Raw genomic sequence first — 27,459 nt, 5'->3', positions numbered from 1 at the left:
GCTGTCACATCTAGGCCTTGGGGGGGTGATGCCCCTTGCCATCACAAAGGCTCCTTTCTGGAAGGAGATGGCCTGCTCTGGCCAGTGAGCTCAAGGTGGGACCCGGATCTGCTGAATCATCTTGGTTGTCACTGGCCCCTCTCTGAGCTTCACCTTCCACATGGGCACATGGAGGGGATGGATGATCTCTATGGCCCCGGCCTTGGGACTTCAGGAAAGTCTGAGTATGTCTTCACTTGATAGAAAAACCCCTCTTCTCTGCCGGGCAGCACTCTGCATGTAAGCTACTTCATATAGCTTAACTCTAAAGCCACACACCTGCCCTGTCCCCACATCCCTGGAAGGGAAGTACAAAAGGGCTGTGGCTGGTGGGCTTGCCTTGGGAGATAGGTCCCCTCACCTCCAACCACACGTTTTTCTCCACCTTCACGCCCCCTTGCCTTGGGCTCCCCTCAGCAGCTCCTGCTTGGGACTGTCCTGACTTTTGTCTGACCCAGCCGAAGCGCAGCGCCTGCAGCTTCCAGTGTCCCTGGGGTGGAGCTGTGAGGGGCCCACCAAAGGCCAACCTCGGCTACCAGTGGTTGGCCTTGCTGAGACAGGACATTCAGGGTTACAGGTTAACCCAGAGTGGCTACCCTAATGGAAGCCTTCTCTGAGGTGTGAGATTGGAGGGCATGGCTGTGATCTTGCTGGACCCAAGGCAGGAGTGGGGTTAAACCAGAAGACAATTCCTGGTAGTGATTACTACTTCTCAAACCACTATTCTCAGCTATGCCGTCACTGGAAATGCTGTAGCTCAACCAAAATGAGACAGATGAGGGCTGGGGACTCTAGAACTGCCACTTCCCCTGCCCACTTAGCGCTGGACATGCACAACGCGCCATATGCACCCCTTGCTTGGTCCTCAATTCTCCGGTCAGCGCTGCTGATTATCTTCCTTTTCCAGGCTCAGAAAGGCTGAGTGACCGGGGATGTGCCCTCAAGTCTGGGGTCTCTAACACTGTTTAGGTGTGGTTGCCTCGCGACTACAAGTTCATTCCTTCAGTGGAGAGATGTCGGGGCACCTGAGCATGGCTGGCTGGGTGGGGAAGGGCCCAGCCACACCACCACCATGACTCCGTGGTCCGCCTGCGTCGGGTCGAGGCGGGCCCGGACGTTGGCCAGGCCGAAGGCAGAGCATCAGCTGTGGGCCAGAGCCCGCTGGAGCACCTGGTGGCAGCAGTCCCTCCATGGCCCTGCCAGTACAGGGACTCCAGATCCTACCAGGCCGGGCAGCTTGCTCAAGGTCACGCTGCCAGTCAACGAACGGCAGACATTCAACGACCCCACATTCAAACCCAAGTCTGAAGCCCAAGCTCTTTGCCCTGCAACTGGAGCCCGGGGAGGCCCGGGGGCAAACGGGAGCGCTGTGGTAGCCAGGGGACGAAATAAAATGGCGTCCCCAGACCCCTTCCGGGAGCCTGCGTCCGCCTGACCTTAATCTCACCTCGACCGGAAGTGCCAAAGGCACTTTAGGAAGTCACTTTCACCTAACTTTACCGACTACCGAGCCACCGGAAGTAGCGCGCCGTCACTTGGCGGCGCGGGGGCGGAGCTGGGGGAAAGGCCGCCCCAGCGGGCGGGTGGCAGCGGGTTTTGCGCAGTCCAATGAGGGCGGGCGGCGTGGCCCGGCCTGGTAGCGACGCCGATGCGCCTGCGCAGAGGCGGCCGCACGACTGGGGTTGACTCCGGGGGCGCGGCGAGGAGGTGAGCGGGGGCCACAGCCCGGGCTGGGGGGAGCCGGGGCGCAAGGGCCAGGCTGGATCAGGCCGGGCAGGAGCGGGCGGGGCTCCGAGTGTCAACGAGGGGTAGGTTAGGAGGAAACTGGGGGTTGGGGTCGGAGCTGTCTGGGGATGCCGCAGGGGGAGGGTTTTCACGCTGCACGGGGCGGAGCCCCGGGAGTCGGGGCGGGACGTGGATCCGAGGCGGGTGGAACCTCTGAGCTGGTGCCAGTGGAAGGCGGAGCTCCGGGGCTGGGGGCGGACCTAGGACAGGTGGGGGGCGGAGTCTGGCCCCTGGAGGAGGAGCTGGAACAGGCGGAAGGCGGAGCCTCGGGTTTGGAGACCGAAGGGGACGGAGCCCAGGCGCTGGGGGCGGGCCTTCAGCCGGTGAGTGGCGTGGCTACCGTTCAGGAAAAGGGGTCTGGTTCTCTCGAGGGCGGGGCTCCAGAGCAGGGGGCGGAATTACGTCTCTTAAAGGGTGGGGTCAAGGAGTCAAGTGAAGGTGTAGGCCCAGGTAATGGCCCGGGGCGTCCACGCGGGGGCGGTCTCCGCGGGGGCCGGGCCTGGGGACGCGGTAGGCCGAGAACTCCCCCGGGAGAGGTGGTGTGGGTGGAGCGTGCTCGGCGGCCACCCGACACGGGGCCAGTCTGGGTACCCCGCAGGCCCCCGAGGGCTCAGAGCTGGGGCGGCGCCCCGGGTGGAGGCGCAGGCCCCGCCTGGGGGGTGTCTCCGGAAGATCGGGGCTCCCCGGAGCCACCCAGCGGCGATGTGTGGGTCCCTCGGGGCAGGCCCCCTGCAGCGACCGCAGAGGTGTGGGTGTGCTGGGCAGGGGGCAACTGGGTGTGGCGTGAATGGGGTCGCCCGGTCGAGACAACTGCTGGACAGCCAGATAGGGTTTGGACTTTGCGTAAAGGGGCGGGTGGGAACTGAAGAGTGGAGATGGGGACCGGGAGGGAAGGGAGGGCTGGGGGTGAGCAAAGGGGCGGGGCCCTGGCTGCTGTGGCCTCCCCTTACCCCCTCCCCCCGCTGCTGGGGTCCTCGGGCAAGCCCCCTTCTCACTGGACTGGTAAGTGTGGCCGCGGAGCCCGGGGGAGGGGGCGGTGACCTGGGACAAGGGAATCCCCCAGGGGCAGACAAGGTACGGTGGGGGTGGAACCTCCTTGTACCTGCCCCTATTCCATGTCCTCCCCGTCCCCCTCCCCCCCGCCCCTTCCCCGGTCGGTTGGTCGGTCGATCGGGGTCTGTTCCCGCAGAGACATGAGGCTGAGCTGGGTCCTGACAGTACTGTCCATCTGCCTGAGCGCCCTGGCCACTGCTGCGGGGGCCGAGGGCAAACGGAAGCTGCAGATCGGGGTCAAGAAGCGGGTAGACCACTGTCCCATCAAATCGCGCAAGGGTGACGTCCTGCACATGCACTACACGGTGGGTGAGGAAGTGGAGCATTTGGGGTGGGTGGGGCTTCTAGGGACCTGAGAAGACTTGGAAGCCGGATTTCTCAGTCAACAAGGTGGGTGATCTTGGGCAAGTCCCCTGTCCCTTTTACGCTAGTTTCCATAATTCTACCCTGCTGTTCGCTGTCTGACCCCCGGGTTGGCACCAGCAAGCAGAGACAGTATACTGTGAGCTGCCCAGGGCTCTATGTCCCCTTCCAGGGCTGTGGCTGCCATGGGGGAGCCAGTTTGGGGAGAGCAGCTGGGTGGGAAGGTGTGTCAGAGTGAACCTTCCTCTTCACTGGTCTTCCCATGGTCCCACAGGGGAAGCTGGAAGATGGGACAGAATTTGACAGCAGCCTGCCCCAGAACCAGCCCTTTGTCTTCTCCCTGGGCACAGGCCAGGTCATCAAGGGCTGGGACCAGGGGCTGCTGGGGTGAGTCAAGGGGGCCACAGCTTCGATCAAGGAGGTTGATTGTGGGAGGCAAGCCCCAGGGATCGGGGAGGAGCAGGGAGCCTGGGTGCTTGCCATGTGCTGAACATGTGTTGTCCTGCAGGATGTGTGAGGGAGAAAAACGGAAGCTGGTGATTCCATCAGAGTTGGGTAAGAGGCCCTTCCTGAGCCTGGATATGGGAGTTTGGGGTGTGCTTCTGGGGAAGAGTAAAGGCTGGTTTAGCCTCTGCATTGGTTTCCACCCCATCTATTCATTATGGCTCAGGCTTCTTCCAAGTCTAGCTACATCCAGCAGTGAGAACAAAGCAAGACCCTTGGGGCACTTGGTTCTGATCATGCCCACCTCTGTCCTCTGCCAGACCTTTTGTAGCCCCTTCCCGTCTCCATTACACCTTCTCCATTTCTGGCTATCTTGTTGAGATGGGCAGAGGCCTGGCTTCAGCCTGGATGTCTGCAGAACACCTCTCTCCTTTGCCCAGCGACAGCTCAGTTTCTTTGTCCATCTCTGACAGGGTATGGAGAGCGGGGAGCTCCCCCAAAGATTCCAGGTAATATACCTTCCTGCCCCGTGTCCTGCCCATCTTGTCTCCCTGTGGTCCTGGTTCTCATTCTGTTCCCTCCTCTCCGCTGCAGGTGGTGCAACCCTCGTGTTTGAGGTGGAGCTGCTCAAAATCGAGAGACGTTCAGAACTGTAGCCAAACTGGGGAGGGGCAGCAGAGAGGCCCCCACATCAGGGACCAGACTGTTTAAAAAAAACAAAAACAAAACAAAACAAAAAAAAACAAAACAAAAAACAAAAAGCCCTGAAAGCCCATGAAGTGAGCCTGTGTTTGTTTGTGGGCCCCAGGACTTAGAACCCACAGCTTCAGCCTGCCCTCTCCCTTGGCACCAGCCATCTCTCTCCTTTCTTGGCCACAGAGAACCTTGGGTGTAGGCTCGGTGGTATGGGGATCATGATGGACAGGCCCTAAGTGGCATGGTGGCCCTGGCCCAGAGGAAAAGGCATGTTCCTGCCTACCAATACCACCACTACTTCCCCCAGTTCCCCAGCCACTTCCAGCTCTGGGTCTGGGAGCCAGCACTGAGCTATCACCATGGTTACAAGGCCCTCAGGAAGGCCTGTGGTCACCTGGGAAGAAGTTGAGCTGGCAGCAGTGGTATAGCGGTGTGTCCCCCCTAAAAGAGACCAGCTGAGTCGGAAACTGCACCAAAGGCATATCCTAGTTTTATTAAAGGGCCGCGCCGCAGAGTCAATATAAAAACACAAAAAGTCTCATCAGTTTAATAACAATAAAAAACCCCAAAAATGGAAAACTGAGGGGGCAGGGATGAGGCCCCTGAGCCAGGGGCACGGGGAGCCCTGCTCATGGCACCAGGCCTGGCCGCAGGGCCCCCTGGTATTGCTGTTGCTACGAGGTCGGGGAGCAGCGATTGTCCTGTGGGAGCCACCATTCACCTGGATCGAGGACCCTACTTCTTCTGGGGTGTGCTCAGCTTCTGCATGCCCCGTATCTTGTCCAGCAGGCCAGAGATGAAGGCCTGAACAGAAGGGAGGACATTAGGGAGACCAGCCCCCAAGATGACAGAAACCCAGGCTCCTTTCACCCCAGCCTCTGGGGAAACCACTCAACTCACCTCAGTGGGTTTGTAACAGTCAACCAGCAGCTCCTAGTAGGGCATGGGGTGGGGGTGGGGAGATAAGTATAGCTGTGAGTTCTGAGGAACAGGGGCCTCAAGTTTACCCATACCCACGTCGGAGGGATGGGGCCACCCCCAGGCACAGGCGATGCCACAGCCACTCAACCGCTAGGCAGGCACCATTAGCCCCATTTGACAGAGGCAGAAGCTGAGGCGCAACATTACTACGCTGAATGACTAAAGCAAAGAAGGCTGAAATCTAGAGCCTTGCTTACCCATGGGCGGTGCCTCCAGGAAGCCCCCTCTTCCCTGATCCCCCAGCCCAGCTGTCTCCCGGGCTGTCTCACCTTGACCCTGGCGGCCCGGGTATCATCACTTTCCATGTCCAGGAGTTCATCTACATCAATCTCTAACTCTGGGATCTCTTCTTCCTGGGGTGGGGTAAGGGTGGGGGAGGAGGGAGAGACAAGGACCTGAGTTGGGAGAGACAGCGTGAGAGGGGCTCCGGCTGAGGCCTCTGCCCCACGGCAGGATAAGCCAGCCTTCTTTGCCCAGCAGACAACGGCAGCTGTCCGAGGAAGAAAACAGATCAGGCTTGTGCCAAGGCAAAATGCCCAATGAGGGGGGAGCTTCCTGTTCCTGCCAGTTGGGCACCATGGGCGCCAGACAGGGCCAGACAGCTAGGGCTAGGGGACCCTGGGCTGAGAACCCGGCAGATGTATTGCCCAACTTCCCGGGCCCCCTTTCAGCCAGCGCACAGGTGGGGCCAGCTGTCTCAACTCCTCACAGCCCCTCCCCCAAACACCTGTCACAGCTTCCCAGGAGTGGGGAGGAAGTAAAGGGTGAAAGGTCAGTGGGAAGGACCCAGGCCTGGTAAGGGGGAAACAAAGAGCCCATGCTTTCCTGAGGGAGGGGGTGCCTGCCACCCCTCCTCCCTCAGGAAGCGGCCATCCAGTCTGGAGCCAGCTGCATTCCAGGGCTAGTCTAGGGTAGGCAGCACGGGGCAAGCCCACTCCTCCACCCTGCCCCCCGGGGCCTGAGTCACCATTTGAGCAAGGACGGAGTCATGGGGTGGAGAACCAGAACTCAGAGGACAGCAAGCCTGCCCCTACACCAAAATGGAGAGCTGCAGGCCGGCCCATGAGAACAGCCCTGACCCTTTACAATCCAACCAGTCTCGCGCCTTTTAACCACCTTAGGCTAGCAGCACTAGGAAGACGACCTTCCGCTGCCAGCTCAGGCTAGCCTCCTGCCTCCTGCCCATGGCCCAGGCTATCCCTCGAGGCTTCTACAGGACCCCAAGCTTGACCAGAATAGTGACATGAGGGAGTCAGGAGGGAGAAGATAGGAGTGACTTAAGGTCAGACAAGAAAGAGCACACGCTGGGGGCGGGGAGTACAGAAAGGGAGGGGAGCACGCGGAAGCGGAGCGCCCATTGACTCCGGGTGACAGGCAGGCGCAAGGTGGGGTTCCCAAGCGGCCCGACTAGGGAACGACTTTAGGGTGTCGGCGCAGAGTAGGGGACACACCTGGCAGTCATAGAGGCGAGTGAGCTGCTCCAGGATCCACTCCTCCAGGTTGAGGCGCTTCCGTAGCTCTTTGCGGTCGTACTTGACCGTGACCTTCCCTTGGCGCCTCACTGGGCCCTCGTCGTCCGCACCGCCTGGGCCCTCGCCTGCAGCCCCAGGGGGGCTCTGAAAGTAGACGCGGGGCCCTGGGCCACTGCTGCCCGGCCCTGGGGCAGGGGCCGCTAACGCCGCGCCCCCCGCGGGGCCGCTGTCCGCCATGGCGGCCGCCGGGGCCACGTGCGCGCTTCGGGCCCCTCCCTGCGCCGCCGCCTCCCGGACGCCCGCCGGCTGGCTCCGGGCCGCTGGCTCGGGTTAGCTCGCGGGCTCGGCTCCGCGCGGCTCCGCGGCGAGGGCGGCGGCGGGGGCGCCCGGGGGCAGCTGCAGCATGCGGAGCCCCCGGGCCTGGCCTGGCCGCGCCCCGCCCCCTCCCCGCCGATCCGCCCGCCCTTTGTCCCCCGCGGCCGCCGCCCGAGCCGCCGCCGCCGCCGCCGAAGCCGCTTTCTCTGTCTCGCTCTCTTCCTCCGCCCCCCGACCACACCCCCTTAAAGGGCCAGTCCCGCTCCGGGCCCCTCACTCCCACCCCGCCCCCGGGCAGGGGCTAGGGGAGGGTCTAGTTGTCAGGGGCTTGGGCCTGGTTGTCTGATATCCCTTTTAACCTATCTGCTCAAGCCCTCCCATTCTAGGCGCCCGAATCCTGGGGTTTGGTCTCCCCCCGGGACCCTAGAGTAATGTCCTCACTGACGAAAAACAGGGGTCATCTGGGAATGGAAGGGAGTGAGTAGTACGTGCAGGGCGGGGGTCTGGAGAGGAAACACTGGAGCCCTCGACGTCTGGGTCCTCCGGTTCCTGGCCAGAGGAGGGCAAGCAGCCTTCTCCGCGTACACCGACACGTGGACCAGGCTCCCCAGGGTGGAGGGGTGGAGAAGCGGACAGGAGCTGCCCAGGTCCGCGGACGCCCTACTGGGCAAGGGCACGCTCCCCCTATGGTGGAGGCCCAGGATAGGGGTGAGCGGAACCGGCTCAACAGCCTGAAGGGCTAGACCCTAGACTGCCACTGCCACCGCCCACCGGCCAAGATGGCGGCGAGGAATGGGATTATGGGAAATGTAGTTCTTGAGGTCCGGCCGAGCCTGGCCGCCCCTCCCCCTCAACGGAGCCGGGGCGGGGAAGCGCAGAACTTGCTTGGGTCGCCCTCGTTCGGCTGGCTTCCACGGGGCGCGGCCCGGCGCGGCCCTTCGCCCCCCACCCGCCCCTCCCCGCAACGTCTCTGTGTACAGAGGGAACTCAGGAGTAAAGAGCTGGGACATGCGGGAGCGGGTACCCTTGATAGTAAAGATGATGATAACAGCTGACCCATAAAAAGCGTTCCTCGAGTCGGTTCCAATACAGTCGGATCCGGTGTGAGGCCCGCTTCATTGGCTCTTCCACAGATCGTGGCCGTGCAGCGTCTTCTGTCCTTCAGATCTCACAGGCACCTTACCGGCCCACCTCTCTCCAGTAGAGGTGCATTCCATTACTGCACCCCATGGGAGCTTCCGTATCTCTGAATGGTCTCTCGCCTTCATGTGATTTCTGTCTCCCACTCCTAGATTGTGTGTCCCATGCGGCCCGGGCCCTGGGTGGCCCTTGCTTAATGCTGATGCCCAACGTGGAGGGACCAGCTGGGCTTCAGATCCCCGTGTAAGGAGCAAATGACCCTATTCTTGCTGAACTCCCAGCAGGGTGTCAGACTTGTAACTGTTGGCTGAACACGTGACTAAATGAAAGAATGAATGGCTTCCTCTGTGCCTAGCATTTCCTGAGAAACTTGAGGCAAAGAGCCAAAGAGAAATACGTGGAAGGGCCAATGACAGTATCAGAGGTCGAGTCACACAGCTAGAGCTGGAGCTCAGCTTGCAAACCCAGGCCCCCTGACACTTAAATCTCTACTCACCCCCATCCCTCAGGTTCGCCTTCCGCAGTCCCAGACTGGGTCTCAGGATCTGAGAGGCGATAAGTGTTTCTGCCCCAGACTCTCACAGATACCTTCTCTCTGGATGCCAGATAAGCCCACTGCAGGTAGGGTTCAGAGAGAGGCTGACTGGCCCAGAGTCACACAGCTCGTGTGGTAGCCAAACTCAAACCCAGAACTTTGAGCTTACTCTGTAGCTGGGAAAGAGAGACAATGAGTGCAAAAGCTGGGAATGGTATGTGTACAGGAGTGGCAAGGTGGGCTTCTGGGTTGGGGGTAGGCTCTCAGGGCTCATTCTGGAGCAGGTAGAGGGGGGCTCAGGCCTCCTCCCTCCCCAGCCCTGCTCCTGGACTTATCCTCCCCTCAGCCAGCCTGGGGAGTCTGTGAAGGTCTGACCCTTGCTCTGGCAGATTAGGCAGGACCATTCTTTCTACCAGGAACCCCATCCCTGGCCTGTAGGAGGAGCAATTTGCCCAAGTCCAAATTCCCTACCACACCTGCACCTCACCCCACCAGGGCAGGTGTGCTGTATCTGAACTCCAGCATTGATTTGGGCCTTAGGGCTGCTCAGTAGTTGAGGGGAGATATGTATACCATAACCTCGTATGGGATTGGTGCTTACAGGCCATAAAGATCTGGGTACTAGCCCCAGCCCTGCCTCCTAGATGCTGTGACCTCAAGTGATGACTTTCCTATTCCTCCTGCCATGAGAGCCAGTGTGAAGGAAAGCCTCCTGATCTCCAAATATTAGGGCACCCCTGGGAGTTCTCTGGGCAGGGTGGGGAGGAGCTGGGGATGTTCTTCCTGACTCTCTCTCTTTCAATATTCTATGCTATCCCCACTGCCCCACTGCCTGTACAGTCCCTTCCCATGGCCACCCACCCTGAGAACAGCACAGATGGTCATGCTGGCCTCCAGCCTTGTTGGAGGCTAGGCTGCCCTGCACAGAATCTCAGAGTGGAACAATTGGGTTCAAATCCCAGCTCTGCCCAGCATGTTGAGAGGCCATGAGCAAGTCAGTAAGTGATTGCTCCAGGCCTCTTCAAGGAGGCTGATTCTTCCCATCTCTGGTGGCTAAGGGCTGAGAGCTCAGTGCCGAGGGCCCACATGCCAGGCCTTGCTCTTCTGCCTAAACCCTCCTGGGACTGGAGTATGCGGCTGCATGCCGCTCCTCATCCTGCCAGGCTCAGACTGTGGCCTCCCTAGCCCCACCCCACCTGAAGTCCCAGCCCCCTCTCTACCAGAGTGCAGCTAAGGTTGCTTTCAGCACCTCTTTGAAGCAGAAGCCCTGGAGATGGTGGGTCCCCGGGGCCAAGACCGCTCCTTTAATCAAGGGTACAGGCAGAAAGGCTGCCTTCCTTCCACCATTACTGCTTGCTGAGAAACCCTATTACCATTACCAAGACTGAAAGAAAGTGTCCAAGGAGGAAGGAGCCCTTTAATGGGGGCTACCCTGGTCTCGGGAGACATGGGGGAGGGGTGCAGAGAGGGAGAGGCTCAGGCTCAGGAAACAGGCTCCCATCCTGTTTTCCAAGGAGCTGCTGCCTAGCATTTCTATTAAGTCTCCCTGTCCAAGACCCAGAACCCTGGCTCTGGCCCTGCTAGCCCTGGCACTGGCTGGCAGGCCCCCTGCCCCAGAGCTGGTCTGTGCCCTTCTCTCTTCCTCCTGATGCCCCCCAGTCGGCTAGCCACTCCTCAGATGGCCAGCTGCCTGCAGATAAGGGTTATGTACCCATTTGCTTATTTTATGCTCTGACAACCTCCAGCTTCTGGACAAGGTGACTGAGGCACAGAGGGGCTAGGTGCTGCTGGTAGACTTGAACCCAAGCCTGTGGGGGTAGAGGCCACTCTCCATCCTGCATGGCTCTGCCCACTGAGACTTGGTGGTCTCTGGATCTCTGAAGGGTATGGCTCTGCTGTTCTTGTAAGAGAGGACAAGAGGATCACAAGTCTTGTCCCCCTTTCTTTGTCTCTTCAAGGGCAAGGTGTGGAGGCAGGATGAGCCAGCCTTCAAGTCGGAGGGCTAAAATCCTCTTACACAGTTGTGTGACCTTGGGCAAGTCCTTTCCCCTCTCTGGGCCTCAAGTAGATATAAAAATCCCACTCCACTGGGCCTCTGCCAAAGGCAAGAGACTCCTTAGGTTAGAGTTGGCATCCAACAAGGTGGGGATTTTGAGGATGGCCAGTGCCAGGCAGGACTCCCCTTAGGGGCCTGAGAGCTGGGGGCGAAGGGGCCTGCAGGGCTGGCTCCTTCTTGGCTGACCCCTCCTCCCCCAGAACCAGCTCCAGTCTCTTTCTGGGTTTCTAGGTGACTTGGCTGGCCCCTCTGGATGAGTTCTACTTTAAACCTACTGCTGCTACTGCCTCTGTATTGGGGGGGCTCCCACAGGGGCCCCCAGGCAGGACCCCCCCAGCCAAGCCCGACGGGAGGGGCTGTAGCCCCCACCCATTCCAGTGCCCATGCGCCTTCCCTCCTCCCTCCCTGGAGCGCAGATTTCAGGGCACCTGCTGTAGGCCAGCAACCGCAGAGCCTCTCCTCAACCCCCCCCGCCTTGTTCGAGGACACCCACCAGGCTCCTGAACCTTTTGGGCAAAGGAGCAGTTGTCACCTTCCCTATGTTCAGTAGGAAGTCCCATAGAGACCGGCTCCGTCATGGGGGTCTGCAGAACAAGGGGGTTGTTCTAGGGCTCTTTCGGGAAGGCCAGGATGCTTAGGTCCTTAAAGGAGTCTGCTAGTGCCTGGCTCCTCCCGGCTAGGGACGGGGGAGGGGCGCCTGCCGCCAGGAGGCCCATTAGCCAGTTAAGTGCTCCCAGGGAGTGGGGGACGGAGCTGCTGCAGGAGGGCTTGAGGCGAAGTGAGGGCAGAGGGGGGTGGGGTGGGAGTGGCTTTTCCAGCACCCATCTGGGTGCTGCTGGAGTGTGGTAGGGGTCAGGCTCTGCGCCCCGGCCCCTGCCCCGCCCTCCCGTAGTCCCCTCGCCCACGCGCCTCCGAAAGCTAAGCGGCCTGACCCCCTCCCAGTCTTCAGCAGCGCCCGCTACGCCCAGTCCCTCTGGCTGCACCCCTAACAAGCACCCTGGCCCTAAGCTCTCGCCTCCATCGCCAGGCAAGTCCCGAGAGCCACCCCCAGAGAGGCGCCGGGGCGGGCTCTGCCCCCGCCCCCTCCCCTTTCTGGCTGCAGTCGCCGCCCCGGCCGCCAGGGGGAGCCGCCGACGCGGGGCGGGCGGGCCGACGCGGGTGGGAGGGGCGGGGCCGCAGCGGCCCCGCCCCCGCCCCGCCCCGCCCGGGCCCCGCCGCTTCTCTGGTCTGTCCCGGACAGACTGGCGGGCGGGCGCTGACGCCGCGGGGCCGGAGCGGGCCGCGCGGGAGCGCGCGGAGGGAGCGGCGGCGCCGTCGGTCCTCGTCGGGGCTCCGAGGGTCCCCGACTCGCCCCCGGCCGGCCATGGCGGGCGCCAGGCCCGGCGTCCACGCGCTGCAGCTGGAGCCGCCCACCGTGGTGGAGACCCTGCGGCGCGGGAGTAAGTTCATCAAATGGGACGAGGTAAGCGCGGGGAGCCCCCGGTTCCACCCAGTTCCTGGGACTCCTTCGCTCGGGCTCAGACGCCGGGGACCCTCACCCGAGCCAGGCCTGGCCACGGCGCCCCCCCACCCCGAAGCCACTCTGGCTGTGCTCCGGAAACTTGAGTCCCCAATCGTGCCCGTGATGAAGACTTTGTCCCCCACGCCCGTGCGTTCAGCTCTGGAAAATTGGGCTTTCTACTCCGTGGCCTGGAGACTTCGAACCCCAGTGGATCCCGGCCCCTCCACCCCCTTTTCACACGTCCTTCCCACCCCTCCCTGCCTGACGGTCTAGTTCTGGTTCCCCCCAACCCTGGCCTGGTCCCCAGACCGCTGCCTGGCACTGGACTGTGCCTGAGGGATCCTGGACCCCAGTCGGGCTCAGCGCTCCCCCGTTCTTCCTCGTGCCCCAGCCCGAACATTGTTCTCCATTCATCACTTTTTCACCCTCTTCTTGCTGCACCCCTTTGCCCTGCTTCAGGAGCCCATCCCAGCTCTCTGTTCAGGAGGGAGCATCAAGTGACCCCCTAGTGGAGGAGTCTTGGCCCCCACAAGTTCCTCCATCCCTGGAGAACTTTGTTCTCCATTTCTTAGCATCAGGGACTTTGAACCCCAATAAATCCTTGCCCCCCCCTTTCTACCTGCCCTGTCCCCGGGGCTTCCCAGATGCCCCGGCCTCCACCTGCGGCTCCCCGTCCCGTCCCGCACCCCACCCTCGTCTTTACACTGTCCCCTCCTCTGCCCCCTGGGCCCCTCCTTCCCCAGGAGGGCCTCCACCCGGCCTGCCTGAGGTTCCCCGCTGCTCCTTCCCAGTCAGGCCGGAGGCCTGGAAGACTCTGGGTTCCTTTCCGGCTGGGTGGGGCGGGTAGGCGTGGGAGCCGGGGGGAGGGGCTGGGGGCGTGGCCTGAGGCAGCAGGTGTGCCTTAGAGGGGTGCCTGGGAGCTCCAGAGACCGGGGAGACCCTTCTCTCCAGGCCTGCGTGCAGGGAAAAGTTTCTCCTTTTCTTTCCAGAGTGATAAACCCAAATAAGGAAGTGGAAACTGGGAGAGGGCCCTGGGGGTGGGGTGGGGGTTGCTGACTGAGACTTAGGGCTGAAGAGCAGGGGGCCTGGGCTGGTTTTGAAGGCCAGATACCCAGGGAGGGGCAGGGGAGGGTCCTGGGGTCAGTACCCATAGAACTCCCCCCTCTCGAGCCAAGCTGCGGGGCAGGACTGGGAATTCCAGAGGGGCTGAGGATGGGTGTCGGCACCATGAGGCCAGAAGGCGCAGGCACCCCCAAAGTTCCAAGGCCTCCTGGCCTTTGTAAAAAAAGAGATGGGTGGGGCTGGTGCAAACCCCAATTCTCCAGAAAAGGAAACTGAGTCTGGAGAGTGGAGACTAATCCCAGTCCCCACAGTGGGGTTGCAGCTAAGGCCAGGAGCTTGGAACCTCGCCGGGGTCCCGCTGCCTTCCTTCCCAGGCTTCCGGACTCTGGAGCCATACCGCCTGCGAGCAAATCCTAGTGCCTCATCTTGACCTTAGGCCAGCCACCTAACCTGCCTGAGGTCAGGCTCCTCATCTGTTAAATGGGAACAATAGTAGCACCTACTTCATCGTGAGATCGTTAGCTCCTAGAGGGCCACTTGGCCCTGAGGACCGCCCCGCTCTGCCCCGCCGTCCGCTGGTCCTGAGTCACACGGGTGGCCCTGGGAGCCTGCCAGCGACCAGAATCCGCCTCAAAATGGGGGTGGCCTACCCTTCCCTGCCCTCCTGCCAGCCATAGGGCTGTTTGAGGGAAGACAGAATTCACCATCCAGGCCCAAGGGCAGAGAGAGTCCCCTTCTGGGGAGATTCAGTCTGTATTCTGTAAGACGTGAGCTGCAGGACTGAAGCTCCAGTGGGGTGCAGGGTTGGGGGTCATGGGCTTTGAGACAGGCGTAAGGGCTGCTCTGAGGAACCCAAAAGCTGTAGAAGTCAGACTTCTGAACCCTCTGCTTTCATCCTGTAAATATTCTTGAGGGGGCTTCAGAGTGCTCTGACCACCAGGGAGCTGTCAAACCCTCTGAGGAAATTGAACCCAGGACTGGGGGCTGGGAAGGCCTCCCCAGGGAGGTGGGTCAGATTTCATGGGTTTGAGAAGGAAGGAGAGAAAGGCTATCCCAGCAAAGGAACAACAATGTAAAAGCTAGAGGAGGGGCAAGATAGTGGTCCGAGTGATGGAGCCCTAGGGTCAGACAGGTGAGACTGGGAGGGGCCCTGGGATCCCAGATGTCACTCCAGGGACAGTTGCGTGAGCTTTATCCCAAGGACTGTAGGGAACCTTCCATAAGGGACCTTTGGGCTGGATGAGGCTTCATCTTCATTCACTAGCAGAAACACTGGGGTGGAGGGCCTGAGGGGAGTCCAGGGCCCAAGCCTAGGCTACAGGCCTCACTCATCCCTGCCTTCCCGTCCCGTCCCCAGGAGACCTCCAGTCGGAACCTGGTAACCCTGCGTGTAGATTCCAACGGCTTCTTTCTATACTGGACTGGACCCAACATGGTGAGGGTGGGCACTGGTACAGCTTGCTCAAGTCTAGGGGCCCTGGCCCAGACCCCCAAACCCCTCCTACCCACCCAGGAGGGTAGGGCCCAGCTGCTGGCTGACCTCTCCCATGACTCCCTGGACAGGAAGTGCTAAGGGTGGGGGCTGAGGCTGGGGCTATAGGAGGTGGGGGGACCCTGGGTGGAGATCTTGGGGGCCTTGCCTGGCTCTTGCCTCATAGCCTCTCAGACCTACCCTGGTGTCTGGTTTCCCCAGGAGGTGGACACACTGGACATTAGTTCCATCAGGGACACGCGAACAGGTCGTTACTCCCGCCTGCCAAAGGTGAGCAAGGGGGCCTGAGCTGAGGATGGCCGTGAGGCCTTGAGGGATGGAGACGCCTCTCTTTACCCTTGGCTTTCAACTACTCAGGACCCCAAGATCCGGGAGGTGCTGGGCTTTGGGGGCCCTGATACCCGGCTAGAGGAGAAGTTGATGACGGTGGTGGCCGGGCCAGACCCGGTGAATACAACATTCTTGAACTTCATGGCTGTGCAGGATGACACAGCCAAGGTGAGCTAGGGCCCAAGGGTTGGGCCTAGGGAGCCACCACCTCACTTACCGAGTCAGCCATCACTTAGCGTCTGTTGTGCACCAGGCTGTTTTCTGCCCCTATTTCTAACCATTCTCTGACAAAGCAGAATTTAAGCACTCACTGGGGATCATACCCGATTCTGAGTGTGGGCTGGGGCTGGGCCAACCTCTCTGTTCCCCATTCACTCCCCACCCCCACCCTCACCCAGTCTCGTGACCCCTCAGGTCTGGGCCGAGGAGCTGTTCAAGCTGGCTATGAACATCCTGGCTCAGAACGCCTCCAGGAATACCTTCCTGCGGAAAGCGTGAGTCCTCGGCCTGCCTACGGGGTATTGGGGGTTCAGGTGGCCATGCCCAGCATGTGACCCTTCTGCCTGCCTCCCCAGATACACCAAGCTGAAGCTGCAGGTGAACCAGGATGGACGGATCCCGGTTAAGAAGTGAGTATTCTTTCCTTCAGCACCTTCTCCTGCTCCCACCTTGGTGACCTTCACCCCCATGACTCTGACCCCTCTCACTTGCTCAGTATCCTGAAGATGTTTTCAGCAGATAAAAAGCGAGTGGAGACCGCACTAGAATCCTGTGGCCTCAATTTCAACCGGGTGAGGAGGCAGGGGCAACATAGGGTATCTGGTCTTTTGGGGCTGGCTGCCCCTGGATTCTCACCCGACATGTCTGACCCCCAGAGTGAATCCATCCGGCCCGATGAGTTTTCCTTGGAAATCTTTGAGCGATTCCTGAATAAGTTGTGTCTGCGGCCGGACATTGACAAGATCCTGCTAGAGATGTGAGCGGGGCTGGGCCCACCTCCTAGCGCCTGGTGCTCTCTGGCCTCTACTGGCATTCCTTCTAGCACAGTGAGGGGAAGCAGAACTATTGAGGGTCCCAGTGTGCTGGGGCTGGGGTTGGGGTTGGGTCTGTGCTGGGAACTGCTCTGTGCTGGGCCTTTGCCGGGGTTACTTTCATCAGCCTATGCACGGGTGGGGGACCAAGCAGCTTCAATGGATTGTGAGACTTGCCTAAGCTCATATAGCAAGTGACCACTGGAGCTGAGGTTGGGTCTAGGGTCTGGAAGCAGGCATAGCAGGCCAAACACTTGGTGGCTTCCAAAGCCCTTGTTAATGGCAATGCCAGCACCTTAGGAGAGTGGTTAGGAGAGAGGATGGGAAAACAGGCCCAGAGTGGGCAGCCATTCGCTCAAGTCCCAATCAGCAGGTGCTAGAGCCTGGCCCAGATCTTCTGACTCCCGCTGCCAGGGTAAGCAGGAGCTGTTGAGGCTGCAGCCTCGCTCAGCTTTATACCCCTTCTAGAGGTGCTAAGGGCAAGCCATACCTGACGCTGGAGCAGCTCATGGACTTCATCAACCAGAAGCAACGGGACCCGAGGCTCAACGAAGTGCTGTACCCACCCCTGCGGCCCTCCCAGGCTCGGCTGCTCATTGAAAAGTATGAGCCCAACCAGCAGTTCCTGGAGCGAGGTGAGCCAGTGTGGATGGAGCCAGTTGGAGCTGCAGGGGTGGCAGCAGGAGCCCTAGCTGAGCCTGCTGACCTCACCCGTCCCCCAGATCAGATGTCCATGGAGGGCTTCAGCCGCTACCTGGGAGGTGAAGAGAATGGGATCCTGCCCCTGGAGGCCCTGGATCTGAGCGCTGACATGACCCAGCCACTCAGTGCCTATTTCATTAACTCCTCACACAACACCTATCTCACAGGTGAGTGAGCCATCCTTGGGCAGTGGCCTCTGTGACCTCTGTCCTCCACCCTTTCCATGGCCTCCCTCCTTTTGGGGTGGCCAGTGAGAGGGATGCAGGTGGGGAACAGGCATCCTGCACCGACGGGGTTGGCAGGGGGAGCAGGGCTTCTCTGCATGGGCGCATATCCTGGGTGGTCTGGAAGGCTTCCCTGGGGAAGGGCTGAGGCCTTCGCTGGCTGGACTATGATGAAGGAACACAAGACTCCTTGGTGTTCTTCAGCTGGAAGGAGGCCGGAGGCAGGGTGGGTGCTGGGGCAGGTAGAGGTGAGAGAGGGAGTGAGAGAAGGAGGCAGGGCTACACCAGGGTGCTGAAGGGATTTGGATTTATCCTAAGTGGATGGGAAAGACTTTTTGGAGGGTGTTAATCAGGGCAGGTGGTGAGACATGGTCAGTTTTGGGAAGAATGACAGCCAGGAGCTCTGCTGAGATTGGATGGGAGGCACGCAGGGGCCCGCCATCCCTGGGCCAGAGATGATGGAGGCTATAGCTGGGGGCGGGGGCAGGAGGGGCAGGTGTTTATCTGTCAGAGGGTGAGTCCTGGAGGAGGAACCAGTCAGCCAGCACTGCTGGATGCTGACTCTGCCCAGTTTGGACGGGGGCCAGGGGCTGGGGGGCAGGACATGGGCCCTGCCCTGGGGGATCTCAGGAGAGACAGCGCTGGTTCCACAGTGACTTAAGGAGCAATCAAGAGCTGGCCTGGCAGCATGCCAGGGCTGGGCTGGGCTGCCATGGGGGGCTGTGCATCTCCATCATGGCTGGTTGGGCACAGGCCTGGGGAGGAGGGTGAGGAGCCGGGCTGGCCAGGCAGCTGTGGTGACAGAGCCTCGCCGCTAGCGGGGCAGCTGGCTGGGACCTCGTCGGTGGAGATGTACCGGCAGGCGCTGCTGTGGGGCTGCCGCTGTGTGGAGCTGGATGTGTGGAAAGGGCGGCCGCCTGAGGAGGAGCCCTTCATCACCCACGGCTTCACCATGACCACTGAGGTGCCGCTGAGAGATGTGCTCGAGGCCATTGCAGAAACCGCCTTCAAGACCTCTCCCTATCCAGTCATCCTCTCCTTCGAGAATCACGTAGACTCGTGAGTGGGCCCCTGAACCTGTGCGATCGGACCAAAGGGAAGTGTTGGACCGTTCCTGTGACCTCTGACCCTGAAGGCCTTTGATCTACCCTGGGGACATTGGCTTCACCCCCAGGGACCTCTGACCTTTGATCTTGGCCCCACAGAGCGAAGCAGCAGGCCAAGATGGCCGAGTACTGCCGTTCCATCTTTGGGGACGCGCTGCTCATCGACCCACTGGACAAGTACCCGGTATGAGGGCTTGGAGCTGTGGCAGGGCATGGGGGCGGTGGTGAGGGCACCCCAGCAGGTGCTCACCTGTCCGTGCCCACAGCTGGCCCCAGGTGTCCCCCTGCCCAGCCCCCAGGACCTGATGGGCCGCATCCTGGTGAAGAACAAGAAGCGACACCAGCCCAGCACTGGTGTCCCCAACAGCTCTGTGCGCAAGCGGCCGCTGGAGCAGAGCAACTCGGCCCTGAGTGAGAGCTCTGCCGCCACTGACCCCTCCTCACCTCAGCTTGGTATGGCCCCTGCCCAGCCTTCAGCCCTGATCCTGACCCTGAACTCTCCCCTCACAGGGCCCTACCTCCCTGGTGACCCTCCTTCTGCTCCCAACCTGACGCTCCCTCCTCACCAAGCCCCTCAGCTGAGGATGGGACCTCTGACCCCTGACCGTGGCACTGACCTCACTGAACTACCCCCCAACTGGATTTGGTTCTCTCCAATTCCTGATCCCTCGACCTCAGCCTCCCACCCCTCACAAAGCCCTCTCCACCAGATTATAACTGAATTCTAACTTCTGACCTCAGTGAACCACATACATCCTCATGCTTTGGTTGTGACCCTCAGACCTCTGACCCTTGTCCTGTGACCTCCACTGAGTCTATCTACCCATTGGGTTATAATTTTAGTTAACTCTCTGACCTCTCACTTCATGAAGCCTCCTCATTGGGTGTGGCTCTGATGGATGCCTAACTTCGAACCCCGTGTCATCTTTTACCTCCCACTGCCAAGGCCATTGTACCCCAGGCCCTGGCTTCTCGCCCTTCTGAGCCACCCTGCCTACCTCTCTAATGGCTAGAACTCTGGGTCCTGCCCCTTGAGCCATGACCCCCATACTCCTGGCTTTAATCCCATCCAACTCCTGACCTCTGTTCTCTCCCCCAGCCACACTGTCCTGAGATTACCCCTTGACCTCTCACACCGAGTCGCCTCTGTGCACACTGGCCACGATCCCTCCTGACTCCCTGAGTGTTTGTGTTTGTCCTGACCCCCCTGTGGCGCTCTCCTCTGCAGGGTCCCCCAGCTCTGAGAGCTGCCCAGGCCTGAGCAATGGGGAAGAGGTGGGCCTGGAGAAGCCTAGCCTGGAGCCTCAGAAGTCTCTGGGCGAGGATGGGCTCCCACGGGGCCCCAACACTCTTGGATCTGCTGACCGTGAGGATGAGGAAGAAGAGGAGGAAGAGGAGGAACAGGCAGATCCTAAAAAGCCAACCTCAGATGAGGTTAGCCCCAAAGGCGGGAAGAGGTAGAGGGAGCACGTACTCATTACCCCAGCATTTGCTGAGCACATACTGTGTGCCAGGCACAGTGCTGTGTACTGGGTCTAGTCACATTCAGTGTTATCCCTGCTCTTCTGGAGTCTGTAGGGTGTGTGTATATGGACGAGGGGAAGAAGGGGTCTTAGGTAAACAGGCATGGGAGCAAGTGAACTTATGCTTGTGACTGGGCTGGGGAGGGGTGAATTAGGATGTGGAATTGGAGGGAAGAGGCGGGGACTGACCTGGGCAGGGAGGTTGGGCAATTGGACCTGAGCAAGAGGGACCCCATGTGCAAAGGCCCTGTGGCAGGACTGGAAGGTACCTGAAGGGGCAGTATCAGGCAAAGGAGTGTTGAGTTCTGAGGAGTGGAGGTGACAGAAATGTGAGGTCAAATTTAGGAGGGCCCAGCATGAGGAAGGGCGTGGGCAGGGGTGGCCAAGCTCAGCATGGCAGGCGTGGAATTCAAGGCTCCTGGTGGGCCACCGGAGAGGAGATGGCAATGTAGTATTTGGAGATAATGGCTCATCTGCCTGGGAATAGTTGAGTCCCTGGGGTTGGGTGAGGAGTTCTAGCTTCCAGGGATCAGGGAGGCAGGAGGCAAAAGAGGAAGGTGGGGTCCAGGGCAAGGCCCCAGAGGGAAGTCCTTGGGGCAGATGGGGCCAGGACTGTGGGCCACTGGGCATTGTGATTGAGAGGTAGGCAGAGGGTCAGCACCTCCTTCCTGAGTGAGGGGGGCGGGGAGGCAAGTGAGGGAACTTCCAGCTGATGTTTGGCGGATGTTACTTTCATGGCCCTGCTGACCCTTTGTTTGGGGGCCACAGGGCACTGCCAGCAGTGAGGTCAATGCCACTGAGGAAATGTCAACACTGGTCAACTACATTGAGCCTGTCAAGTTCAAGTCCTTTGAGGCTGCTCGAAGTGAGTGGGGAAGGAGATGGTGGGAATAGGAGCCAGCCCAGCTTTTCCAGACCTGACTCCTTCCTGTTCCTCACCCTGCAGAAAGGAACAAATGCTATGAGATGTCATCCTTCGTCGAAACCAAGGCCATGGAGCAACTGACCAAGAGCCCCATGGAGTTTGTGGAGTATCTTTCCACATTGCCAGGGCTGGCAGACCAGGGTGGGGGTGCTCAGAGACTGGCTCAGATGTTCTGAGCCCACTTATGCCACCTGTACAGGGTCCTGACGCTCTAGCACTCTGGTCTGGGTTTGGGGTTAGCCTGGGAAACCGCACAGGGCCCCGGCCAAGAGGCAGGGGCCAGAAGGGCATCTTGAGCAAAGGCCGGGAAGTGGGTTGACAGGAACCGAGGATGGGCCTGGAGTGCTGCCCGGGGGGCGGGGACCGGTAAATGGCATGGCCCCTGACTGCCAACCTCAGATACAATAAACAGCAGCTCAGCCGCATCTACCCTAAGGGTACCCGCGTGGACTCGTCCAACTACATGCCCCAGCTCTTTTGGAACGTGGGCTGCCAGCTTGTTGCGCTCAACTTCCAGACCCTGGGTAAGAGCACTGGCCTGCCTCAACTCCCTGGACTCCTCCAGCCTCCCTGACTCCTCTGCTCTGTGATCCTGCTAATGTTGTCCAAAGGGACCTCTGTATCTAATCCCAGATCTCCACCCAACCAGGACTTTGGCAAACCTCCACTCCTGGCCTTGGCTGACCCCAGACCTTTTCCCTGTTTGATCTTTCCCGAGTCTGGACTGCTGAGCCCATCTGATCTGACCCAATGCTCCCTGGTCTTCCCTCTGCACTGAACCATCCTTCTGACTCCTCACCTTATTGGCTTTTCTGGCCCTTTGCCTTCCCGGTATCCCCCCCCAGATGTGGCAATGCAGCTCAACGCAGGTGTGTTCGAGTACAATGGGCGCAGTGGCTATCTGCTCAAACCTGAGTTTATGCGGCGGCCAGACAAGTCCTTCGATCCTTTCACCGAAGTCATTGTGGATGGCATTGTGGCCAATGCCTTGCGGGTCAAGGTGGGGCCACGGGGGGCTCTGGCAGGCTGTCCTAGGAGTGGGACACGTGGCAGTCACCTTACCCTCCTGCTCCTGCCCTGCCTGCTCCCACCAGGTGATCTCGGGGCAGTTCCTATCCGACAGGAAGGTGGGCATCTATGTGGAGGTGGACATGTTTGGCCTCCCCGTTGACACGCGGCGCAAGTACCGTACTCGGACCTCTCAAGGGAACTCATTCAACCCTGTGTGGGATGAGGAACCTTTTGACTTCCCCAAGGTGAGCTTGGCGCCTGCACCTGCCCTGCCAGGCTCTCTCGGTCGGGGGAGGAAGAAGCAGGCACAATGGTAGTGCTCGCGGGTTGGAAGGCAGGGGGCCCGGGGGACCTCAAGCCTGGGTCTGTCAAGCCCATGTAGGCCCTGCATGTGCCAGAGTCAGGCTCAGGCTCCTTGCCCTCTGCAGGCTTGCAGAAGAGAATGAGAGTGAGGAGGGGGGTGCAGCCCGCCCTGGCTTCCAGGCAGGAAGGACTTGTCTGGGATCACAGCCAAAAGCACCCACCAGCTCTTCCCTGCCTCCCAAAAGGACTGGACCCTGCTGGGGTGGCTGTGGCCTCAGGCGCAGACCCTGGCTCACAGTACAGTTTCTAACTTGGCAGTGACCGGGCCTGTCCCATCATAGTGGTGCCTGCAGGGGTCTGCCTGTTTTCTCCGCTGCTCACCATCCATTTGGCCAGGCCATGGAGGTGTGGGTCTGCCACTGGCTCAGCAGCAATATTGACTGATGGGCAGTCATGAGGTCAGCTTGTCTGAGGGTCCACTGGAGTGTTGGCCTTAGCAGCTGTGGTCAGTTGTGGCTCGGTGGACACAGTGGCTGTGGGTCAGCTGCATAGCTCAGTACCAGTCTGGGCCCTCAGGTGGTGCTACCCACACTGGCTTCGCTGCGCATCGCGGCCTTTGAGGAAGGCGGCAAGTTTGTGGGGCATCGGATTCTGCCCGTCTCTGCCATCCGCTCAGGTGAGGCCGTCTGGGCTCTGGCAAGCACAGGGGCAGTGTGTGGGAGGACCTAGCCGGGCTCAGCCACCTTGCTCTCTGGTCCTCACAGGGTACCACTACATCTGTCTGCGGAATGAGGCCAACCAACCACTTTGCCTGCCAGCCCTGCTCATCTACACTGAAGCCTCTGACTATATTCCTGATGACCACCAAGGTGAGCTGGGGGAGCAGGGGGACGCAGGCCGGGCGGGGTAGGGGACAGGGGTGCAAACAGGGTCTGGCAGTGGTTCAGCCAGATGGCCCCGATGGAGGGTGGTAAACAGACCAGAGGGCAGGTTCTGTGGTCTCTCCATGAAACCAGAACAATGGGGAAGGTGTGGCCTTGGGGGTTGTGTCTCTGAAACCCTTGCCTTCTGCCCCCATCTAGACTACGCAGAGGCCCTGATCAACCCCATCAAGCATGTCAGCCTGATGGACCAGAGGGCCAAGCAGTTGGCCGCCCTCATTGGGGAGAGTGAGGTGAGCCAGGGCAGGTCAGGAATGGGAGGCAACAGGCTCAGGCTGACCTGGACCCTAGGGACTTCCGGGAAGGGGTGTGGTGTGGTGGGCAAGTTGGTGGAGGGCAGTGAGGGCTGATCTCTGGGCCGGGGCCTGGTGGAGCACCCTGAAGCTTTCTCCTTGCCCCTCTGTCTGCACTGTCCCATTCCAGGCCTGGCTGGTGGTCTGGCTCCTCTCCCCGAGGAGGGCTGTTTACTGCCTTACTATAGATGCCAACTTGATGCATTTACTCACACCCTCTACCTGGGGGTTGGTTCCTCTTTCTGGCTTCTGTCATCCAGACCAGATAATAAAGCCAAGTGAATTCTGAATGCCAGGTCTCCGCCTGGCTCTTTTCACCCACTTAACTCACATAATCCCCTGCACCACCTGAGTCTGGTCCTGCCACCTCAGTGTAGAGGTGGGAACACCAAGGCTCTCTACCCGAGGGCCTCCAACCCTGAGCTCTGCCTCCAGCACCGGCCCTTCCGCTGGTGGGGGGCTTCTGGCCTCTCTGATTCTGACTCAGTGGGCTCAGCAGCCTTGGGTTACTGTCCACATTTTAAGGAGGTGGAAACTACCCGTTCTGCATGTGAGAGCCTTTTGGGACAGACCCAGGCTGGCATTTCCCCAGCTGCAACAGGGTCAGGGTCAAAACTGAAACCCAGGGTTCGGCTGCCTCACCAGAGCAGTTAGAAGCCAAAGAAGTTTTTAAAACATGGGGTCTTGGGAGCCATGAGATGGGTAGTGGCTTCTGTGGGGAGGGGTCAGGAGCAGAGGCTTGCCTGCACATCCAGACCTGGTCCCATGGGGCCTGTGAGAGGCAGAGAGAGAGAGGCTGCATGGAGCTGTTAGCAGGAGAGGCTGGTGCCCACTCTGCGGTCACTTCCTTCGATGATTTAATCAGGAGCCAAGCAACAAGGAAGATGAGCAGCTGTGGGCAAGGGCGGAGGGGACTCCGAGAGGGGAGGAAATTTGGGGTGGGGCCAAGGCTTTCCTGAATAATCTAGAAGTTCCTGAGCACATGCAACGGGGTGTGGCATCCTAGAGACACAGTCTCCTATTACCTTTCCCACACCCCACATGGAAAAGGAGTTTAGAAATGCTTATTTTAGTCCTCTTATTTCTCTTGAAGTTGTTCCAACAGCCCAGTATCATAGACGAGGAGCCCAGGCCAAACGGGCCAAGGGAAGCCAACCAGGGGCACTGGGGAGCCCCGGGAGGTTAGAACAGCATTTTTGAAAGAGGCTTCTGCTTTCTCAGGCTCAGGCCAGCCCAGAGACATGCCAGGAGACTCCGTCTCAGCAGCCGGGGTCCCAGCTAACCCCAAACCCTACACCTAGCCCGCTGGACACACCCCCGCGCCGGCCCCCAGGCCCTGCCACGGCCCCTACCAGCCCCTCCCTCAGCAGCCCAGGTAAGGGGCGGCCCAGGTCTGAGGGGTGATGGGGATGCAGGGTGGGGGGATTGCCATCATATTCTACACTCCCTGGGCCCCTCACAGTCCTGCCTCCGCTTTCCTCCCCAGGGCAGCGGGATGACCTCATCGCCAGCCTCCTCTCAGGTGCGGGGCAGGGCTGTATTGCAGGGAGTGGGGCAACCCCCCCCAGGCCTGTGCCTGCCCCAGCCCCGCTCACCTTTGCCCCATTGCTCACAGAGGTGGCCCCAATCCCGCTGGAGGAGCTCCGAGGCCATAAGGCCCTGGTGAAGCTCCAGAACCGGCAAGAACGAGAGCTGCGGGAGCTACATAAGAAGCACCAGCGGAAGGCCGTCGCCCTCACCCGCCGGCTGCTTGAGGGCCTGGCTCAGGCCCGGGTGGAGAGCAGGTGCCGGCATCGGCCAGGTGTCCTGTGAGTGTCACACCTGCCTGCAGGTGGGGCAGGGTGCGCTGGTGTGAATATGAGGGTTCGTGCACAGTGAGGGGGCGATTCACCAGGGGACTGGGAACATGGCAGGATGGCCAAGGGAGCTGCTCCTTGACCCCCAGAGAGTCAAGGTTTGGTGTGAGGAGGATCAAGGAGTCTTCCCACACTGGATCCCATCCTCTCTTCCTGGGAGCCAGGCCTCTTTCAAAGTCCCCCTGAGAGTGTGTATTTCCAGAGAACCTTGCCCATGCAGGCTCCCAGCATTTGCATGGACTTAATGGGCCTCGTTGGCATAATAGACCCCGCCCACCCCCTGGCATCTCCCCCCTACCCCCACCCCGCCAAGCTGGTATCTACCACTGCCTATTGGGATATGCCCTGCCCATCATTCCCCTCCTGGCCCAGGTCCATGTGATGACCTGAGGATCACCCAGAGGGGTTCTTCCTACAGAGGCGGGGAGAACGAAAAGGAAGAGGGAGAGGAGGTAAAGCGGTATCAGGAGTTCCAGAAGAGACAGGTGCAGAGTCTGTTGGAGCTACGGGAGGCTCAGGTGGACACAGAGGCCGAGCGGAGGCTGGAGCACCTGAGACAGGTGAGGTGGACATGTAGCAGCAAGAGAGAGTCTGCCTCTGGGACAGACCGGGCATCAGCCTGTGTCACCTGCTGGCCACCTGTGTCCGCAGGCTCAGCAGCGGCTCAGGGAAGTTGTCCTGGATGCTCACACAACTCAGTTCAAGAAGCTGAAGGAGATGAATGAGAGGTGACTGCCTGGTGCTGGGAGGAGAGGAGAGCCCCCAGATCTGCCACTGACCCTCTCTCCGCCCCTACTGGCTCTTCCAGGGAGAAGAAGGAATTGCAGAAGATTCTAGACAGGAAGCGTCACAACAGTATCTCAGAGGCCAAGACTAGGGAGAAACATAAGAAGGAGGCGTAAGGGCCCTGGGGCCAGGAGCTGCTGGGGGGCCAGGAGCTGCAGGGTGGGGCGGAGGGGGGAGCAGGTACTGAGCCCCCTCTGCTCACTGCAGGGAACTGACAGAGATTAACCGTCGGCACATCACTGAGTCGGTCAACTCCATCCGTCGGGTGAGTGAGGCTCAGATGCCACCCTAGCCCTCGCCCACCCCTCTCTTCCTTCAGTCATTAGAAACTTGTCTCCTTGGTTCCTGGCCTCTTGCTATGTTCCCCTAGAAGGGCTTCTAGACCTTTTGCCATAAGGGTCATTTCAGAACCCTGGCCCCACAGCCCTGGGAGCCTACACCTGCCTGACTCGCTTGCGCCCCCTTGGCTGAGCCCAGTCCTTGACCCCGCCCCTGCCCCCTCTGCAGCTGGAGGAGGCCCAGAAGCAGCGGCAGGAACGCCTGGTGGCTGGGCAGCAGCAGGTCCTACAGCAGCTGGCTGAAGAGGAGCCCAAGGTGAGGTCATGGGTGAGGCAGGCAACAGGCGGGCAGGGTGCCGGGTGGCCCAGTCTCGCTTGTCCTACTCCTCCTCCTCCTCCTCCTCCTCCTCCCTAAGCTGCTGGCCCAGCTGGCCCAGGAGTGTCAGGAGCATCGGGCAAGGCTGCCCCAGGAGATCCGCCAGAGCCTGCTGGGCGAGACACCGGAGGGGCTGGGGGACAGGCATCTGGTGGCCTGTGCCAGCAACGGTCACGCACCTGGGAGCAGCGGGCACCTGTCTGGCGCTGACTCAGAGAGCCAAGAGGAGAATACGAAGCTCTGAACTGGCTGAGCAAGAGGTGGCCACAGGATGGGTGCTGGGAGGGCAGGAAGCTAAGACACTAATGCTTTTTTTTTTTTTTAACTTTTTATCTTTAGAAATTTTATTTTTTTAAACTGGGGCAAGCACCCCACACTAACTCCCTCCCTTCACCCTCCTGGGGCCAGGAGTCCCCAGGCCCTCCTTCCCGTCTTTGGTCCTGAGGAAGGCACTGGGCCACTGTGGGCCACAAGGCTTTTGCCCCCATGAGACCCCTGCCCCAGAGTGGGAGCTCTCTCCCTCACTTCCCCAGGGAACACTGGCAGAGATTTTGAGCTCTGGGAAGTAGGGGGGTCACATGCTTTCTCTATCCTTTGGAAATTTTTTTTATATGAATAAAAGTGGATTTCAGGGACCCTGTGTGCAGTGTGGTTGGGGGGGGCAGCAGTTCTGTGGGGGACCCTGGACCCGGCTTGCCACCCTCCTGGGGCTTTGGTTTTCTCATCTATAAAATGGGCTGGTGGGCACTGTGGGGTTGAGGTCAGGCCCCCAGCAAAGGAATGCTGGGTTTCGTCCTTGAGACCTCCTTGCCTGCATCTTGCAGATCTTCCCAATGACAT

At 60.3% G+C, this 27,459-nt stretch overlaps 3 protein-coding genes across 8 annotated transcripts; 2 read left to right on the top strand and 1 right to left on the bottom strand.

The window, feature by feature from the left end:
• The first annotated feature begins 1,595 nt into the window (after nt 1-1,595).
• On the top strand, nt 1,596-4,459 carry FKBP2 (FKBP prolyl isomerase 2). Of its 6 annotated transcripts, none has more exons than XM_041721722.1 (6): nt 1,596-1,746; nt 3,014-3,182; nt 3,515-3,627; nt 3,749-3,795; nt 4,158-4,193; nt 4,279-4,459. In XM_041721722.1, the coding sequence occupies exons 1-6, from the start codon at nt 1,688-1,690 to the stop codon at nt 4,338-4,340; spliced, it is 486 nt and encodes a 161-aa protein (XP_041577656.1). In that variant the 5' UTR covers nt 1,596-1,687; the 3' UTR covers nt 4,341-4,459. The 6 variants fall into 6 exon arrangements, with proteins under 6 accessions (XP_041577656.1, XP_041577660.1, XP_041577658.1 ...); XM_041721726.1 differs by lacking the exon at nt 1,596-1,746 and adding an exon at nt 2,013-2,147; XM_041721724.1 differs by lacking the exon at nt 1,596-1,746 and adding an exon at nt 2,185-2,274.
• A 389-nt stretch (nt 4,460-4,848) lies between these two features.
• On the bottom strand, nt 4,849-7,238 carry PPP1R14B (protein phosphatase 1 regulatory inhibitor subunit 14B). The gene is given in 6 exon segments (XM_041721729.1): nt 4,849-5,184; nt 5,281-5,313; nt 5,631-5,714; nt 6,813-7,097; nt 7,099-7,202; nt 7,205-7,238. Coding segments are annotated over 6 exon segments (609 nt in total). The 3' UTR covers nt 4,849-5,115.
• A 4,864-nt stretch (nt 7,239-12,102) lies between these two features.
• Nucleotides 12,103-27,254, top strand: PLCB3 (phospholipase C beta 3). Its single transcript, XM_041723017.1, has 31 exons — nt 12,103-12,341; nt 14,800-14,877; nt 15,136-15,204; nt 15,292-15,432; nt 15,679-15,758; nt 15,840-15,893; nt 15,980-16,055; nt 16,140-16,240; nt 16,764-16,930; nt 17,018-17,164; nt 18,040-18,280; nt 18,427-18,511; nt 18,594-18,780; nt 19,556-19,761; nt 20,619-20,715; nt 20,797-20,881; nt 21,175-21,299; nt 21,621-21,775; nt 21,870-22,031; nt 22,666-22,765; nt 22,854-22,958; nt 23,172-23,263; nt 24,545-24,698; nt 24,810-24,845; nt 24,939-25,131; nt 25,598-25,739; nt 25,831-25,907; nt 25,988-26,077; nt 26,173-26,230; nt 26,473-26,559; nt 26,660-27,254. Exons 1-31 carry the CDS (start codon nt 12,243-12,245, stop codon nt 26,861-26,863), a joined length of 3,693 nt encoding a protein of 1,230 aa, XP_041578951.1. The 5' UTR covers nt 12,103-12,242; the 3' UTR covers nt 26,864-27,254.
• The last annotated feature ends 205 nt before the right edge of the window (nt 27,255-27,459 follow it).

Source organism: Vulpes lagopus, chromosome 11, assembly GCF_018345385.1.
Source record: "Vulpes lagopus strain Blue_001 chromosome 11, ASM1834538v1, whole genome shotgun sequence".
Taxonomy (NCBI): domain Eukaryota; kingdom Metazoa; phylum Chordata; class Mammalia; order Carnivora; family Canidae; genus Vulpes; species Vulpes lagopus.
Note: the sequence above shows the minus strand (reverse complement) of the source record. Positions and strands in the feature narration are given on the sequence as shown.